At 40.1% G+C, this 19,668-nt stretch overlaps 1 protein-coding gene across 8 annotated transcripts in view; it reads left to right on the plus strand.

The window, feature by feature from the left end:
• Positions 1-19,668, plus strand: part of ULK2 (unc-51 like autophagy activating kinase 2) — a 65,544-nt gene that overhangs the window by 4,638 nt on the left and 41,238 nt on the right. For 7 of the 8 annotated variants that reach the window (XM_027131150.1, XM_027131153.1, XM_027131147.1 and 4 more), the window contains exons 4-12: positions 5,500-5,532; positions 5,828-5,864; positions 11,083-11,256; positions 12,109-12,182; positions 13,958-14,059; positions 15,362-15,420; positions 16,632-16,714; positions 18,248-18,295; positions 18,638-18,726. In XM_027131150.1, the coding sequence (XP_026986951.1) occupies positions 5,500-5,532; positions 5,828-5,864; positions 11,083-11,256; positions 12,109-12,182; positions 13,958-14,059; positions 15,362-15,420; positions 16,632-16,714; positions 18,248-18,295; positions 18,638-18,726 (699 nt within the window). The remainder of the gene's footprint in view (positions 1-5,499; positions 5,533-5,827; positions 5,865-11,082; positions 11,257-12,108; positions 12,183-13,957; positions 14,060-15,361; positions 15,421-16,631; positions 16,715-18,247; positions 18,296-18,637; positions 18,727-19,668) is intronic. The other variant, XM_027131152.1, reaches the window with a different exon arrangement.

Genomic DNA, 19,668 nt, shown 5'->3' on the forward strand with positions numbered 1-19,668 from the left:
ACTCAGAAACCAGAATTAAGGAACAGTTGGGAATGTCAAGGTGAGTGCATGAGAATGTTTACTGTTTTGTGCATTGTGTAGTCCTGGAACTAATTTGTAAAAATAAACTTAAGAACTATTAGTCGAATGAATCTAGTCTTCAGCATTTGGCTGTCAAGTAAACAGAGTTTGGATTTGCTTCCTGGATTCCGACCGTTCATCAAGGGGTACAGGGTGTTGGCACCATTCTCACTGGCCACCTCTTCTGGAGGTCCACCTCAAGTTTGTGTGCACTTTGATGAATTGAGAACTGTTGACGTTGTTTGTAGTGATCAGGTTTCAGTTTGGATGACACTTAAAAAGAAACACATTTTCCCTAATTACAAAAGTAATATATGCCCACAGTTAAAATATTCCAACATTGTCAACACAAATAAATTGGAAAAGACATGGCACTTCCCAGAGACAACCACTCTTTGTTATGTTTATTTTAGAGTTTTCTAAATAGATATATGAATCTATAATCAAGTGGGAGGAGGCCGGGCTCCAGTGAGGGCGGGGAGAACAGGTCAGCTTCCCCTGCAGATGCGGCCTCTGGGAGGAGCTGACAGGAGGGACGAGCTAGCATGAGGACCTGGAAGAAGGGATGTGGTGGGAGTGCAGACGGGAGGTAGGAGTAGTGCTGAGTGATGCAGGAGAGGGTGGAGGGGCCACATGGGGTGGATCTCTAGTTTGAGGACAGTGCAGAACCATTTGGGGGGTGATACCATGTCTGTTTTTCAGAAGATACATATCTTTGAGCATTCTGGGCATGAGGTAAATATTGTTAGTGGGAATACTTCCCTGCATGAATGTCAGTGATCTGGATAAACATCCACCTCTTGGTAATTTTTAGTATAGTGAGAAAAAGATGCATTTCATAGAGGATGCTGGCAAACTGAGACAAAATGAAGTTGGACGTCTATTTTCATCATTTTCCAAAATAACTTTTAGATGAATTAAAGGCTTAAATATGTAATCTAAGAGCTAGAAAGGTATTTTATATCAAGATAAACTCAGAAGCCATAAAAGTGGTAGGGACATACAAAATTTAAAAAAAATTATTTCATAGCAAATAATATTGTGAACAAATTGACAGCCATAAAAAGGAACAAACTTGATAGTTGCCATAACATATGAATCTCAAACGTTATGTTGAGAAAAAGAAGCCAGCTATATACAGCTATTGTGTGATTCTGTTTTTGTGAGTTTCAAGAGGAGACGGGACTCAGCTAGGGTGATAGAAATTGGGGAAAGCAGATCAGAGGTTGCTACTTGGTATCAGGGACGGACAGAAAAGGGGTATGTGGGAACTTTCTGGGCTGATGGAAATGTTCTGTATTTTGACTGGAAGCGTAGTTATGTGGGTGTATACATGTGTCACAAGTCTTTGTACACTTAAATCTATACCACAGTAAAATGCAAAAACATGGAGTTGACGAATGGCAGTTTGAGAAAATTTGTACAACCTGAAAGGTGACGGGCTGACACCTAAAATGCATAAACCTCGCAAATTAAGGAAAAGACAACCCAAAGAGGAAGTGAGCAAAGGATACAAATTGTTGGTTCTTATAAGAGAAATAAAAATGGCTAAGAAATACATGATATTCATGAACAAGTAGGGAAATGTAAATTAAGGTAACAGATGTCACTTCTCAGCCTTCCGGTGGGCAAAATTAAAAAGTGCAGTAATTCTTACTGGTGGGATTGGGGGGAGGTGTAAGCTATTCTCCTGTGTCACTGGCACAAATGTGAACCGCTAGAATGTTTTGGGGATGCTGTCTGGCGACACCTTGCCCCCATGCCCTGAAGAATAGTCCCGACACTGCGGTCAGAGCCATGGAAGGATATTAAAATTTAAAAAACCTAGCATGTACATGCTTCCTTTGGGTGTGAATATGTGTACAAGTATTATAGATGCATGAAAGCAAGACCACTGAGATATTAATAGCGCTTCTTTCAGATGGTGAGATTAAGGTGATTTTTTAACTTTCTTCCTTCAGATTTTATGTATCTTAAGTTTTTGCAATAAGCACATACTTTTTTTTATAATCAAGAAAAAAAGCAATTTTCTTCTTTTGGGGAAAGGGGAAGACCTACTTTTGCTTTCTTTCTTTCTGTAATCCTTGGGCAGTCTTCTGATTATGAATTAGCATTCCAGGTATTTTTATGCCAGTTACGGAGTATATATAGAGAGAGTATTAGACCTAATCATTATGGTTAGAGAAAGACATATTCTCCATTATAAATTAATAGGCATACGAGTTTCTTAAAGTGTGTAAAACACTGGCTACTCTGTGGAGAGTGGGCACGGGTGGATATGGGGCCACCATGCTGCAGGTGTTTGGGTGGGTGAAGGCACCGGTGGAAATGGGGAGGCCTGGACAGACTGATGGAACATCTAGGAGGCCGGGTTGATAGGACTTGGGTACTGTAGGAGGTGAGGAAGAGGGAATCAGAGTTGGCAGCTCTTTGTCCTTTGTGCTGAAGTGGTTTTCCCAGCCCTCTGGTCTGCTCCCTGCCCCTTCCTTGGGTTCCATTAATTTGCTAGAGTGGCTCACAAAGCTCAGAGAAAACTTACCAGATTACTGGTTTATTATAAAAGGATGTAACACAGGAACAGCCAGATGGAAGAGATGCTTAGGGCAAGGTATCCACCCTGAGTGGGCCACTCTCACCAGATTTCATCATGTTCACCATCCTGGAAGCTCTTGGAAGCCTGTCCTTTTGGGTTTTTACGGAGGCTTCATTATAGAAGAGGAGTTTCTGGATCATAGGCTATGCATAGGCCTAGCTTATACTGCCAGCGTATTGGCTTACACTCCCACCACATTTCGTCAGTTTGTCACGCCACATCCTTGCCAGCACTCGGCAGTGTTAGCCATTCAGGTGATGAGGTGTCTTATTATGATTGTGATTGGCGTTTTCCTGATGATTCCTGATTTGAGTACCTTTTGTAAGTTTATTAGTCATTTAAATATCTTTTTGAAATTCCTGTAGAAGCTTGTTTTTCTATTGGGTTGTCTTTTTGTTATTAATTTGTTAAGAGTGCTTTATATATTGTGGATATGAGTCGTTTGACAGATATGGGTGTTGTGAATGACTTACCCACTCTGACTTGCCTTTTTGCTATCTTAACCGTTTGTTTTGGTGAGTAGAAATTCTTAATTTTAATGTAGTCCAGTGTATTGTTTCTTCCTTTTGTATTTAGTGCTTTTGTGTCATATTTAAGAAAACTTTGCCCACCCTAGGGTCATGAGGATGTTCTTTGTTTTTCCCCAGAGTCTTTATTGTTTTATCTGGCACATTTAGCTCTATAATCTACCTGGAAATGAGTTTGTATGTGGCGTGAGGTAGGGGTCACAATTCATTTACTTTTACAAAGGGGAGCCAGTTGATCTGTTGCTGAACCGACATCCTTCCCTTCTGTACTGTCATCTCTGCATTGCGAGCTCACATGTGGGGGCCTGTTTCTAGACTCTTTTCTGTCCCCTTAGCCTTTACCTCACTGTCTTTTTCAGTATAGTTTTATGATATCTAGTATCATACTTGATATCTAGTAGTATAAATCCTCCAACTTTTATTTTTCTTTTTCTGCATGATATTTAGTTATTCTTTGCCTTTTGCATTTCCACATACATTTTGGAATCAACTTGTCAACTTCCACACATGCACAAAACCTCCTTCGATTTTGATTGGGACTGTATTGAAACTTAAGGAGAATTTCTTTGTGGAAAGGTTTTAAATTATAATTCAGTTTCTTTAACAGATACATACCTTTTCAAATTTTCTACTTCTTGTCAGTTTTAGTAAGTTGCGTTTTTCCTCAAATTGTTTTTTTGTTTTGTTTTGTTTTGTTTTTTGCGGTACGCGGGCCTCTCACTGTCGTGGCCTCTCCCGTTGCGGAGCACAGGCTCCAGATGCGCAGGCTCAGCGGCCATGGCTCACGGGCCCAGCCGCTCCGCAGCATGTGGGATCTTCCCGGACCGGGGCACGAACCCGTGTCCCCTGCATCGGCAGGCGGACTCTCAACCACTGCACCACCAGGGAAGGCCCCTCAAATTGTTTTTCAGTGTATTCGTTTTATGCAAATTTTGGCATACTGGCATTGAGTTGTTCATAATGATATCCTTTTTTTCCCTTTCTTTTTAGAGAATAGGTGTTTTTTTTTTATCAAGTTAATAAGGACTTTGAGTAGGGAAGTGTTAAAATGAAATTCATTATGTTTAGTTTTGTTGGTGGAAGTTCTGGGGAGTAGTTGAGGATGTGGATGTCTTAACTTTAGAAGGGAGGGTAAATATATATTCAGCTTTGGAAAACCCTTGGTGTGGTCTGGCTCACAGGTATGTTGGCCTCACTTCTCAGCCTTTCTGACCCTACAAGCATTTCTTAGTTACCTGGGCTCCAGTACCGTTTCAGTTTTGATTTGTATATAGATGGCTTGATTGGTTTTGCTAAAAAATGAACGTTTTTTTCTCCTTCCTTTGCTGACTCTTCCTGGCTCTTGCAGCTCCTCCTGCTGCAGGTTACTCCGGTGCTTCATGTAAAGGACGGGCCTTTACGCAAGGGGGGTGTTGGAGAGAATGATTGAATCTGTGGAGATTTTCATTGCTTCAAATGTGGACAAAAGAAGGTCTGCCCGAGAAGTCAAAGATGTTAAAGTATTTCTGCCTTATTTATTGAATGAGTGAGTGAATGTTTGGGGAAACTAAGTGGTTATGTGTACCCCCAAAATTGTGAAAACCAAGACGGGAATGTGTCTTCGTCATATTGAAGGAACAGAAGTTCTTTGTGTCTCCTTAGCCTCCCCTTAGGCGTCCCTCGCTCTCTTTCCTCTGCAGTAGCTAGGGTTTGGTGCTCCTACATGATTAAACAACACTGGTTTGAGATCAGATTTTTGTATTTTATACTTGAGAAGAAGAAAATTTTGTTGAAAGGTATGTTTAATGATTTCTCATGTGATAAAATGTCTTCCCTTTGCCAGCAATTCCCAAGTAATGTGATTGCCTTCGAATATACAGAAAAACAAAGAACTAAGCATCCTGGATCATGTATTCCAGAACTCAGATTGTGCATTTAGTGTTGCTAGGGAGGATTTATCAAGTCATTGCTCCAAATCGTAAACTTTTCAAAGTGGAAATGCTTCCTTGAGGACCAGAGAATCCTTCCTTTTTTCCACAAGCGGTAAATTTACCATAACCATAACCAAAAGATGAATCTTTCTTCCAAAAGATGAATCTTTCTTTAGTTCTTTCCATGAATAGAATTGAGCTTTTTGATGACTACATTAGTGTCATTGAAGCTGAGGTGCTATGTCATTGTTTTGGGGATTTTAAATTTCACTTACGAATGGATTTTGTGAGTTCATTTTACTTGTTTAAAATGGACACATGTACTTTTTTTTATTAACTGTCATTATTTTTTAAATTTGTGCTTAATTTTTTCTCTAATCTAAACCATATTTAATATGTTTACTTTCAGGAATTACCCAACTCTGTCTTTCTGGTGATGGAGGTAGGTAGTATACAGGTTTCTGTTTAATTTATTTCAAATTTCTTTTGATTAATAGGTACTTTAAAATTGATGGTAGGTTATTTGAAAATTTGGATTAATAAAGTTGATTCAGTGATTTAGATTCTATTTTATAAGGAATATAAAATTTTAAAATGTTGATTCTATAATTTTTATAATTTGTGAGACTAGATTTATATTATATACAAATGTATTTTTAATTAAAGTTAACTGATAATGAATTGAATTAAGCTTGAAGCAGTGTCTTATTTTAATTACTTTTTCTTTTATATATCAGTATTGCAATGGTGGAGACCTGGCAGATTATTTGCAAGGTAATTTTTTTTACTTTGTCAGTGTTCAGTGTAGTAATGTAGTCTGTTTAGTCTTCATTTACTTCTGAAATATGCTACCCCTGTTTTCTGTACTTGTATAGAAACATTCAGTAAATATTTGTGTATGTTTAATTGTGGTCACTTTGCTGACTGACTGTCATTTGTTGTGGTTTTGCTCCTAAACTTTGCTTGTGTATAAGTACTTGTTTATGTGTGCCTCTCTCGGACAGTTTGAGAGGTAGGGCCTCTCCCCAAGAGAGAAAAACCAACAGAATTTCTCTTCAAAAGATGCTAGTGGGCTGCTGTCAGTGAACCTTTAGTCCATTTCATTTACTTCACAGAAACAAAACAAAACAAAGCAAACCAGAATGGAAGAATGTATCCAAGAATGTGTTTATTAATGTGAATGTTGCTCGTAAATTTTTAAAAATGTATAAGGGATTGAGTGTAACCTTGAAATTATTATGTGGCCCAGAGGTAAGATATTTTGTGGCCCAGGGGTAAGATTTTAGTACTGGATGTTGCTAGTATCTAAAGTGTATTCATATAGGATAGCAAGTGCTCAAATCAAATTGTGTCCCTGAAAAGTGCTTTTTAAAACGACGTTAGGTGAGGCCAGCACCTACTTTCTCTCCCCTTAAAGATACACGGGGAGTAGGCAAAAAGGGAGAGTTCGCCACTCAGCCTAGAGACAGGCCATGGCAGTTGCTTTGAAAACACTAAGACAGCAGTAAATACACGCACAAAGGGTATGGACAGCTTACAGAAGAGAAACAACATATTTCAAATGTTCAAGTAAACGAGGAGTGCAATTGAAAATGAGATTTTAAAAATCTTTAGAATATATTGCTGAGGTTTGGAAAGCCATGTAGAAATAATGTAAAGAACACAAGGATTACTCCTTCTAAATACAGCTGAAGCTCCTGTAGGCCCTTCTGTGATCCTACTCCGGTCCCTCCCGCTTAGAGACAGCCATTATCCTGAACTCAGGAGTTTAGTCCATGTGTGTTTTTGTATTTCTCTGAGATTCTTTTTAAAGAAATTCTCAGTTTGATGAAAAGATTTTTCAAAATGTCATTTCCTAGTGGATACCGTGCAGAGACAGGCACTTTCTTCACTGCTGGGGGAGAGGAGTTGGAGCTAGAAGACACCTTGCCTTTACCTTCTGGTCCGCCTCTGAATCTTGAACTCCTTGACTGCTTAGTGATCCTGATGAAAGCTCCTTTCCCTGGGGTCAGGTTGAGGGGCACCTTAGCCGTTTAGAGCCCTCATTGGAATATCAGTTTCCTTCTTTCACAGAAATCCTGTTGGACTGACATAGGTGCTGATGCTGCTGTAGCAGATTTGTTAGCTTCGACAGCACTTTTGTCTGTGATGTTGAGCTCTGCATTGGATATTCCAGAGCAATAGTGCTAGAACAGGAGACCCAAGAGTAAAGAGCTTACCAGAATGCTGCAGTCAGGCAGGCAGGCTGGTTTGCAGTAGTTCTGTTGTTCATATAACTTAATCACTATGCGATTTTGGTCATTATTTAACCTCTCCCTGGTCTCTAGCTGCCAGTTGAAGAGACATGTAAACTAAATTTGGTCCTTAAGGAATTGTCTAGAATTAAAGAATTGTCTACTCTTCAATATGGTACCATGGACCACGTGGGACTGTTGAGCTCTTGAAATGTGGCTAGTCTGAATTGAGATGTGCTGTGATATAAAACACACGTTGGATTTTGAACACTTCATAGGAAAAAAGAATGATTATATCTTAAGTTTTTTATATTGATTATAGGTTGAAATGATAATATTTTGGAAGTAGTAGATTAAATATATGTTAGTCCACCAGTTTCTTTTCATGTTTGAAAATGTGGCTACTAGAAAACTTGAAGGTACGTATGTGACTCACATTATATTTCTGTTGGAGAGCACTGGTCTGGAAGGTCTGGCGGCCGGAGGTCTGGATGGTCTAATGCCGCTAAATCACAAGACAGCTATTTAGTCCTTTTATTTGCTTTGATAAATAAAGTCCCTTTTCTATCGAAAGATAGAAAACAAATTCTATCAATTGCAAGTTTTAAATAAGACAAATTGTAGAGTAGTTGGTAAGCTGTACTTTAATTCTAGCAGATATCTTCAGTGTGGCAGCCACAGCTGAGCCTGCCCTGCTAGGGCGAACTGCTCAAGAGTTCATTCATCTGAGAGTTTTCATGATAGCTGTGCCTTTAAAATGTTAAACTTTTAACGTGAGAATTTCAATTTATGGGATTGTGTTGAGAGTAGGCATCCTGTGTTCATAGAAATATGTGAATTTTTTACTGTCATTTGTGCCCAGAAGCAGCCTAAACTAGGTCATTAATTTTTCCCCACAGGAACAGTGTTAGAATTTGGACTCTGAATCAGATAAACCCTAAGTCTATTCAATAGTATGTCATGGGGCAGTGATACTGGTTCTAAGCAGCCGTAGTCATTTAAAGTAGCAAAATTTTTCTAAGCCCTAGAATGAAAATGTAAATGAATGAAATGGAAGAAACTGTACCATCCTTTTTTTTTTTTTTCTCGCCCGCTGTACGTGGGCCTCTCACTGTTGTGGCCTCTCCTGTTGCGGAGCACAGGCTCTGGACGCGCAGGCTCAGTGGCCATGGTTCATGGGCCCAGCCGCTCCGAGGCATGTGGGATCCTCCCAGACCGGGGCACAAACCCGCGTCCCCTGCATCGGCAGGCGGACTCTCAACCACTGCACCACCAGGGAAGCCCTGTACCATCCATTTTTAAAATTTTATTTATTTATAATACATTTAATTAATTAATTTATTTTTGGCTGTGTTGGGTCTTAGTTGCTGTGCACGGGTGCTCTCTAGTTGCGGCGAGCGGGGGCTACTCTTCGTTGTGGTGCGCGGGCTTCTCATTGCGGTAGCTTCTCTTTTTGGGAGCACGGGCTCTAGGCGCGTGGGCTTCAGTAGTTGTGGCTCACGGGCTCCACCAGGCAGGCTCAGTGGTTGTGGCGCACGGGTTTAGTTGCTCCGTGGCATGTGAGATCGTCCTAGATCAGGGCTCGAACCCGTGTCCCCTGCATTGGCAGACGGATTCTTAACCACTGCGCCACCAGGGAAGCTCTACCGTCCATTTTAACTGTTTCAGTGTAATTTAAGTAAGGCATTACAAAAATAAAGCTCTAGTTGTTGATTTGATGCTCCCACTAATGTGCAGTCATTTATGTGTTGCCACCTGCAGGAAAGTAGATCTGGAAGAATATACTCCAGAGGTAAACAGTGTTCATTCATCTCCGGGATGGGATTAGGGAAGATTTCACTTTTCATATGTTTTAGCGTATTTGGATTTTTATTTTTTAATAGCATCAGGAAAAGAACTCCAAAGAATTTTAAAAAGTGGATAGGTTAAGAACTACCCTCACAGAAAAAAGTATTAGATAATTTTTTTTAAAGTACATTTATTTATTTATTTTTGGCTGTGTTGAGTCTTTTATTCATTGTTGCGCGCGGGCTTTCTCTAGTTGCGGCGAGCGGGGGCTACTCTTTGTTGCGGTGCACGGGCTTCTCATTGCTGTGGCTTCTCTTGTTGGGAGCACGGGCTCTAGGTGTGCGGGCTCAGTAGTTGTGGCTCATGGGCTCTAGAGCACAGGCACAGTAGTTGTGGCGCACGGGCTTAGTTGCTCCATGGCATGTGGGATCTTTCTGGACCAGGGCTCGAACCCGTGTCCCCTGCATTGGCAGGTGGATTCTTAACCACTGCACCACCAGGGAAGGCCAATTTGGTAATTTTTAAACCAGGGGGATTTAGTTTATTTGAAGATGTTAAGGACATAAACTGTCACTTAATGTGTCATTAAAATGATTTTTAAAAAATAATTAATTAATTAATTAATTAATTTTTGGCCGTGTTGGGTCTTTGTTTCTGTGCGTGGGCTTTCTCTAGTTGCGGTGAGCGGGGGCCACTCTTCATCGCGGTGCGCGGGCCTCTCACTGTCGCGGCCTCTCTTGTTGCGGAGCAGAAGCTCCAGACGCACAGGCTCAGTAGTTGTGGCTCACAGGCCTAGTTGCTCCGCGGCATGTGGGATCTTCCCAGACCAGGGCTTGAACCTGTGTCCCCTGCATTGGCAGGCAGATTCTCAACCACTGTGCCACCAGGGAAGCCCCTAAAATGATTTTTAAAGTAATATTTCACTTGTTCTGAGTGTTAATGTTATTTCTTTCTTAATCTTAAGTGCATGTGGAAAGGTTATAAAGAGCATATTCTAGAGTTGTATGGGCAGAAGTATGTTCACAAAGGCTTTAAAATGGGGCCATGGATATTAAATCCCTAATGTAGATTCAAGGAATGACTTTTAGAACCACTGTCTTGAAGTATACATTTGTGTACTGCCCACATTTGAGTACTTACGTGCCAGACCTTTTTCTAAAGTCTCTATTACTAAGTATGCTGTCTTGCTTGCTTGTTACAACAGCCCCGTGTGGTTAGTCTATTTTCAGCTTTTTATAGATGAGGATGGGCACAGAGGGGTCATCTTCCAGGGTCACGCAGTAAGTGGAGGAGCTGGGATTTGAACAAAGGCAACCTGACTCCAAACCAAGCTCTGTTCCATTACGTGCTCCAGTGTGCGCGTAGAAACACTGCTGTTTGCTGAACAGTGACTACTCTCAGATCATTCCTACCACCTCTTCATAGTACCGAAGACATGGCTTCTTACGGGTGTCTTTAGTTAGGAGAGATGCTGCAGTGAGGCGGTGTGTTGGCAACAGGGAGATGGGAGGAGACAGGTGTAGGGCCACCAACCCCGGCAGGCCCACGTGGAAGGGATGCCCAAGTCTCGCCATCCAAGCAGTTCACCTGTTTTTAATTCGTGCTCAGGTAATGGTTGGAATTAAATGTGGACATTTATTCCAGGTATTTGACGTGAAGGGGCCTTATTTTTGGCTTGTGGAGGAGACTCACATTTGTTGAGCACCTCTTGTTATGCTCATTCTTCCCAGTAAAAATGCGAGAGGAAAGCCAAAGAGGAACACCAGTGAAAATGAAAGGTGCAAGTGTAAATCAGTTCTCTTTACAACAGATTGATTAAAAATTTTGAGATATCCGCTCTCTCTTCACAGACTTAAATTGTTAAAGTAAAAACAGTGAGAAAATGCGAATCCCAGTTCCGTACTCCCTCAGTGTTCTCCTCAGAATGTGCAGATGATACTTGAATGTTGATGGAGCGCCTTTTCTCCCAGCTAAAGGCACTCTCAGTGAAGACACCATCAGAGTCTTTCTGCATCAGATTGCAGCCGCCATGCGGATCCTGCACACCAAGGGGATCATCCACAGGGATCTCAAGCCCCAGAACATCCTGCTGTCCTATGCCAATCGTAGGAAGGCCACTGTCAGTGGTATTCGCATCAAAATAGGTACCTGGCTCTGTATTGTCTCATGCAAAGAATGTTTTGGGGACTTGGTATTTTTAGATAATTTTAGTTCAGCTTTGTTAGAATGATGGACTTTGTTGAGGCACTTTTAACATTTTTATTGAGTTCAGTGAGGTACATTTGGATATGGGAACCCTTTACATTATTGGCAGCAGGCGCTAGACGGGGCCAAAGACCCCATGCTAGGAGCTCTGAGTGCGACTCCCAGCAGGAAATCCTGCTTCTCCTTATCACAGGGAAGCTAATGTATCATGGTTGCTGGCAGCAAATTAATAACCCTGATTCTTTACAGCTTGTTGGATTTTAACGTGAGGGACCTGAGAGATCATTTAGTTCAGGCTTCTTACTTGGAAGTTTTTTAGCACTCTCAGGATTATTTGAAGCAGTTTATAATGCTAGATTTTTTTAAAAGTTTTTCTCTTCGTTGGTGGAAAAATGATTATTTAGCAGTATTTTAAGAAATCTCTGATATTTTATGGGTTACATCTGGTATCTGGAGGAGGACAAAAACAGCTCCAGTTCTATACTGGTATTGATATTGGATGAGAGCTGTATTAATGGATCATGTGTTATAATTAGCATTTTCTCTTGCGAAGTGTGGCACTTCCTTCTTGGTTACAAAACTAGCAGAGCAGTGACTTGTGCAGTTGGTGATGACTACTGTTTCTTAACTTGTTGAAAGTGAGGTAGCTCTCTTTGGTGGACAGTCTTATTCAGTAAGCTTTAATTTCTCACAGTTCTTTTGTACCCTCCTATATCTTTAAAGAATCATATGATCTGTGTTAACTGAGCAAAGATATCATTTGATTTTCTCCTTTTTATTTTGTGAAATAGCGGATTTTGGTTTTGCTCGTTACCTACATAGTAACATGATGGCTGCAACGCTGTGTGGGTCTCCAATGTACATGGTGAGTGAGTGTTTGCATCCTTGTGTGTTTACAGCACAGCAGCATAAGCATTGGAATTTAAGTATAATACTTGTTTCCAAGTAAGATGTGATTTTATATATAGTCTGAGTTTTTATTATATTACAAATGTTAATTCTATTACTGATAATGATATAATGCAGACGTCTTTCACTTTAGTATAGCGGACTGTGAAAGTCTGTCATCTGTGCCCATTGGCATTTATTTTTTAACATGATTAGTTAGTTATTATGGTAGAAATCTCCTGTTAGATTAAATTGAAAACAAAAGTTGATGAAATATGGTCATGCTATACATAATGTATAATTTTAGGAATACTTAAAAATAAACCTTTTGGGGCACGTACCTCTTCAGCTGTAGGGTGTAGTCATCTTCTGCATGTTGTCTCTTTAGACAGTATCCCTATATTGTAGAAGTGTTTTCCATCAGTGTCACACTTAACAGCTGAAAAAAATCTTAGTTTTCCTCTTTATCCTCTCCTGTGGTTACTGTCAGGTCTAATAGGGTGAAGCTGTGAAACTTCTGAACTAATGTGAGGTGTTAAGCCTGGAAGTTCCTTAATTCTGGAACTTCAGAATCCTGTGAAGTAAATAAATGTACCTATTTCAGTTTTAATTTAAAATGGTTTTATGTTCAATTAGGGTTTCTTCTAATGTAAAACCACTTTGAGCTAAGGGAACTAGTAATCAAAGTGCAAAAAAAATTTTTTGTATTAGACTTACTTTTTCCTGATCATAATCTTACTGCTTATTTAGTAAATGTTATAATTTAATATAATTAAATACTATTTTGCACTTCTTGAGTGTGAAAGTAGTTCAGCCTTGAACTAATAACCTTGAGGATAGACAGTGCTTGGGCTGATTATTAAAGGGAGGTGGCTCAATAAGAAATTTATTAAGGACAATAAATAAAAATGTTATGCCTGGAAAATAAAATTTCACTATCTTTTAAGTGTGTTTGACATTCCTATTTAATGCTATGCTTGCCTTGATTGATGGTATTTTTAAAAAGCAACATCTAATGAGAGGGTGGGAAAATAGCTGTGACAAAGCAGCAGAGAAAAAAAAATTTTATTTTTTTGGCTGCTCTGAGCAACATGTGAGATCTTAGTTCCCCGACCAGGGATCGAACTCACGCCCCCTGCATTGGAAGTGCGGAGTGTTAACCATTGGACTGCCAGGGAAGTCCCAAGAAAGTTTTCATTATTGTATTTTGCATAACAGATTTTCCATTATTTTAAAAGTTTTCAAATGACAGGAATAATATAGCAAACACTTGTGTACCTACCATCCCTATTTAACAAAGTTAACATTTTGTCATGTTTGCTTTGATCTTTTTTTTAGAAACAAATAAAGTATTTCAGAAACGGTTCATGTGCCCTCCGTAGCCTTCCTTTTTCCATTTCCCACTCTCCTACCCCAGAAGTAACCTCTATCCTGTAATTGGGGTATATTTTTCTTTATTATTATTTTAATACTCTTTTTGTAGTTTATGTGTCCATAATATTATATAGAAATGTTTGTTTCTGCAACTTGCTGCTTTTCATGCGCCGTTGTTTCTGAGATTTACCAGTAAGCCTCAATGTAAGAATGTGGTTCTGTATTCGTTGCAGTATCATTTGATTAGGGCAATATCACAGTGTGTTGTTTTTATTTTTGTGGTTTTGTTAGGAGTGTGACCTTTTCCAGCTAATTAATCCATACATATTAATTATGTAAATGACCTAATGCATGTCTCTTGAATTGTTTTATCCCCAGGCTCCTGAGGTTATTATGTCTCAACATTATGATGCCAAGGCCGACCTGTGGAGCATAGGGACAGTGATATATCAGTGCCTTGTTGGAAAACCACCTTTTCAGGTACCTTGACTTTTTTTGGATGTGCTCAGTTTGGGGATCTTCTCATTTTGCAGTTGCCTTTGACTTATAAAATGGGGAATACAGTTGACCCTTGAATGATGTAGGAGTTAGGGGTGCTGACCCCTTGCAGTGGAAAATGTGCTGTAACTTTACAGTCGGCCCCTTGTACTTGCCGTTCTGCATCCGTGGGTTCAACCAACTGCAGATCGTGTAGTACTGTAGTATGTATCGAAAAAAGGTTCCTGCACAGTTCAAACCCATGGTGTTCAAGGGTCACCTGTACTTTGAAAGCAGTGTTTCTGTTTCCTCTGTGACTTATTTTGATTTTGTTAACAGGCAAAACTGCTGTAGTGAGCCAGAACATCTTTCGCTTTTTCCTTTTTTATCTGCCTTCCCTAGTAGTTGGACTGGGCCTGGGGCCGCTTAGGTTCCCCAGGCTCATAAAAGCTGGTGCAGCTTAGCCAACAACCTGGTGGGAAATAGGTGTGGACAGTGATGTCAGTGCTTCCTGCTTAGCCTTGTTTTGGGGTCCTGGAATCCACGTGAGGGCTAGGGCAGGTCTGGGAAGATCACTGGAAACTGTCCCCAGCTCTCTATTCCTGTCACTGCTGGGTGAGAGGTAATTATTTAGGCTTTATGGAAGTTACTTTGAGTAGGTCTTCCTCTCCCTTAACATCCTGCCAAAAAGAGGCCTCCTAGGGTATAATCACAATGATTCCTCTTGAGTTCATACTGCCCAGTTACAAAGAGGAGTTTTGAATCTGAAAACTGGAACAGAGTGAAATTATTTGCCCAACATGGTTTTTAAAAGTCGGTGACACAGCCAGGTTGAACACTTAATTTCCCAACCTAGTTTGGGCGTAGAGACAGCTTCACTAATTCAGCAGCGCTTATTATGAGGGTGCTGCGCGTTACTATGGCAGAAGAGTAGCAGTCATCTGAGTTCTCTTCCTTGAATCCCTCAGAGGTAAAATACACCCTGATCTTACACAGTAAAAATACACCTGTGGGTAGGCCATGTAACCTCCAGAGTAGTGATTTTCAGGCCTTTCTGAGAATCTGACCTCAGAAAAGGTACATTATTATGCCCAGATGCGCAGAATTCACGTACAATTTCAGAAGTTTTTTAAGTTCCTGGTGCCCATCTATGGCTCCTTCAGCATTCCATGGCTTTCAGGTTCAGAGTCTCTGTTCTATAGCAGAATGTGAGCTTTGATCATATGATTTGGAATTTTTGCCCTTAATTGTTTAGGAAATTAAACCTTTTTCTTCCCTTTTTTTTTTTTTTTTTTTTTAAAACAGGCTAATAGTCCTCAAGACCTACGGATGCTTTATGAGAAAAACAGAAACTTAACGCCTAGGTATGTGTTTTGATTACACTGGGTTTTACCATTTGTCGGTGCAGTGTTATCTATTTGAATTCTATGTGCTTTATGTTTTTCCGTTATTGAATCTTTTTTCAATTAACAGTAAGGAGAGCTTTCATTTTAACAGGAAATTAGAAAATTACTAGTGTATCGTAGGTGCCTGTGTGCTGTATCATTTTCTTTCTTTTTAAAAATGTTAAGTTTATTTAAAAGAAAAACCTACAGAAGTTATATGTGTTCTTTGAGGGGAGGGAGATGCAAACAGAATAGATGTGCATAAAGTAGAAAATAGCTAGGCTTTCCCCTAGAAAATAGCTAGCTCTAAAATAGCTAGAGTCCCCAAGTTAGATGTAACGTATTTTGTTTAATCAGATCCCTGTTTTCATTTTTTTGGATACTACAAACAGGCTTTACTGAGGAGAGATTGTGTATGTGTGTACGTGCGTGCATGTATACACACATTTGTGCATTCCTTTAGGATGGACTCCTAGAAATGGAATTGTTGGGCTTAGAGACACTCTCGCCAGCTCGGCTGGCCCTGTTTGCACTGCTGAACAAGCAGTGCGCTCCTTTCCTGCGTTCTACCAGCAGGGGTTGTTACCAGTCTGATGCCTCCCAAGCAGGGCCAATTAGCTCTTCATTTAACTTGCATTATTCTCTTTACTAGTGAGGTTGGCTCGCTATTTGTTTAACATCCTTTTGTAGTTTTTATTCTGTGAATTACATATTCCTATTACTCACTTTTTTTTTTTAATTGCCTTGTCCTTTTTTATTGAATTTCAGGAAGCTGTGTTATGTCTCACTTGTATTTATTGAAACTCTGCCCTTTTGCAGATGGAATTGGAGGTGGCTGTTTGTCTAACAGAGAACTCTGTAGCAACCGTTAGTGCTAGGTCGACATTGTGTTAAAACTCAAGATGGTCTGTGCTTGTGAAGTGCTGTGTTCTTGCAGATATTCCAAAAACAGCAATAAGAAGCACGATGCAAGAATCTTCCCAAATTGATGCTGTTTTTCAAAGGCAGTTGCTTAGTGTTTGTTTGTTTTTTCCTTTAAGGAATGAAGGTCTACCATGGTTCTCTTGGTATAAAATGTAGTGTTTGTGAAACTGTATATACATTTTCATTTACTGTAATGAAGGCGAAAGTCGTGTAGTTAATATATAAACTCACCACTTAGGTGTTTTTTTTTTCCTTTCCCCCCCCAGCATTCCCAGAGAAACATCACCTTATTTGGCTAATCTCCTTTTGGGTTTGCTTCAGAGAAACCAAAAAGATAGAATGGACTTTGGTAAGTAATATTTTCAAATTTTGTATGTATGCTAGTTTCTAATTTTATTTTTGTGTATTCAAAAAAGTTTTTTTTTAATTTATTTTTTATTGAAGTATGGTTGATTTACAATGTTGTGTTAGTTTCTGGTATACAGCAAAGTGATTCAGTTACACATATGTATACATTCTTTTCATATTCTTTTCCATTATGGTTTATCACAGGTTGTTGAATATAGTTCCCTGTGCTATACAGTAGGACCTTGTTGTTCATCCATCCTATATATACTAGCTTGCATCTGCTAATCCCAAACTCCCACTCCATCCCTACGCCCCTACCCACCTTGGCAACCACATGAAAAGGTTTTTTTAAAAGACACTACAGATGTTTCAGAAGAAAATGAAAATCAGTTTTACTTTTCTTTCTATCTCTTTGTCTTTTTTCTTTCACATATTTTGTAAATGTATGGAAGGTATATAAATAGTTAATATAATCAATAATTTAGAAGCTATTATCCTATTTGTCGTTTCACTATTGGCCGATGTTTCTCATGGTCACAGAGCAATCTCAGTTTAATTTCTCCCTCGGAAAGATAAAAATATTTACCAAACTACATGACTAAAGTTTAATTCCAATTTTTACCACACTTTAAGAAAAGATATGTTTAGACTATTTCATCTTTCCGCCATACAGAAACTATTAGAGCTACTGTCTACTGAGAACATTTACGGGGACAGTGAACCGAGTGCTTCCGAGTGTGAGGTAGTTTAGACTAAACCTGACTTCAGCTCATTCCTGATTGTGTATTACCTGGAGAACCTCCGTGCTGGGCTGTGCCATTCTCCTTGTCTGCTCTGTGCTATTTAGTAACATACAATTTGGAGACTTAATGAAGAATGAGATGGTCTTCGTGAGGTTTTAAAGAAATAACGCAATTATACATACAGGAAAAGAGTAAATTAATGAACTGCCATGTACTCACCTACTTATTTATCTTTATCTAATTAGCAGGCTTACTGTGTAGGTTTTATCCTTGGTGAATAGCTGAAGAAACTAAAAATCAAATTAATAGCTTTTTTAAAAATGTGAAACCAGCTGTAGGAATATTTCTTCTGGGACAGGAGAGTAGAGTTTATTATACAAATCAGCTGTCTAAGATTTCCCATTAGGACAGTTAAGAGCCATAGTTCACAGAGTGATGAGCGAGGGCCTGGTCACAGTTCTCTGTGCCCTTGTCTGTTTGAGGACAGCACACACTAGAGGACACATCTGCTTTAGTCGCCTCAGGGGTGCTGTGCTGGTAATGGACACTCTGAGAATTCACACCATTATTTTAAAATTTTCATTCATTAAGAATTACTTATAATTTGATGGGTTTTATGGATGATTTATAAAGTAACGTGCTTTTACATTTAAAGGAAATGGAGTCTATGTAAAGAAGTTAATAATAATTATGTATGATCTCAAGGATATTATGTTGACTACATTGACGAGGTTAACCTATCTGCAAAAATCAACATCAGTTTAATGGTTGCATTCTCATTTTCATTATAGAAGCATTTTTTAGCCATCCTTTTCTTGAGCAAGTTCCAGTAAAAAAATGTGAGTACCCACTTTTTACATTTCTACTTAAAGAGTGAATGCAAGCTTAAGGAAAAATTAGTATTTGGTATTATAAAATTAATTTTTTATGTGCTTCTCAAGATTTCATTGAGCTTTTCTTAAATATTTGTAGTTGTGTTTATTTAATTACAATTCTGTTTTTCCTTCCAAGTCCAAATTGAAAGAGTTTAGTAATTACTGCATTTTTGGTTTCACCCATGGGAGCTGTAATAAGTAGGTGAATGTAAATTTTTGGCCAACACAAAGCTGTAGTAGTTGTGACAGGTTTGCTAGTGGACAGCTCGTGTAATCGCACTCCATTCGTCGGTGTTTCTCCCCCAGCCTGCCCGGTCCCGGTGCCCGTGTACGCCGGCTCTGCCTCTGAAGGTCCCTGTAGCAGCTCTCCATCCTGTCGCTTCGCCTCTCCACCTGTAAGTCCTGGTTGTATTAAAGGTAACGTTAGAGCCTGTGTTATTGCATCTGCTCACAGAGCCTGCAGATACGTCGTGGGTATTCTCTTTATGTGTGGAGTTTCCTAGCGCAGCTGAGGCCTGGGCAAAGAGTGCTATTGTTGAGGCCCTCGGTCTGGACTCTGCCTTATCTGGCTGTACACACTCCCCTCTGACTGGTGGACACAGTACTCTCACCCTTTCGTGACCAGTGAGGTGGGGAAAGATGTCACTGTGACACGTAGATAGGTAGTTCGCATTTGTTTCATGAATGTCATAAACACCGGTCTGGACAGTTATCGTACATAGAACTTGCAGTGGTGGACGAGTGCCCTCTGAGCGGACTTCACTGCCTTAGGCCCCGTAGTCATGGTGACTGGCCCTGTGAGCCGGCTCCACTGCAGCCTCTTCCCTCCCCAGGGCTGCCCAAGCCGTGCACCCCATGGCCATCTTCCCTGCAGTCTCAGTGCTTCTTCCTGATCCTGAGAACTTACGGCCACTTCTGGTCATTCCTTCCTTCTGCTCTGCTCTCCCAGGTCTTGCCTTTCTGACTTCTGTGCTTTTCTGGACTTTCCCCCACATCTCTCTTGCTGCCTGAGAGGGCTGTGACCTTGAGACTTTTCACAAGCCAAGGTCCAGGGGCCGTTGTGTCAGCCACTGCAGGTATTTTCCAGACTGGCCTGGCAGACGTGCATTTCTTGAATTCTGCTGGCAGAAGGGTCGGGGAATCGCAGAGGGAGCTGGTTGGGTGATTAGCAGCTTGAGGCTTAAGAGTCTGGGGCTTGGGAGCGTCCACATCCCTGACTTGCCATATTACCTATGACAGGTGACTCGGTGTCTCTGAGCCTGTTTCTCATAAGTAAAGTGAGTATAATTTACCCACTTCATAGAGTTTTTTAAGGATAAATGAGCAAAAGCACCTGC

The sequence above is a fragment of the Aethalodelphis obliquidens genome, unplaced genomic scaffold (genome assembly GCF_003676395.1).
Source record: "Aethalodelphis obliquidens isolate GAN/ISIS:26980383/991018 unplaced genomic scaffold, ASM367639v1 scaffold38, whole genome shotgun sequence".
In the NCBI taxonomy this organism is placed as follows: domain Eukaryota; kingdom Metazoa; phylum Chordata; class Mammalia; order Artiodactyla; family Delphinidae; genus Aethalodelphis; species Aethalodelphis obliquidens.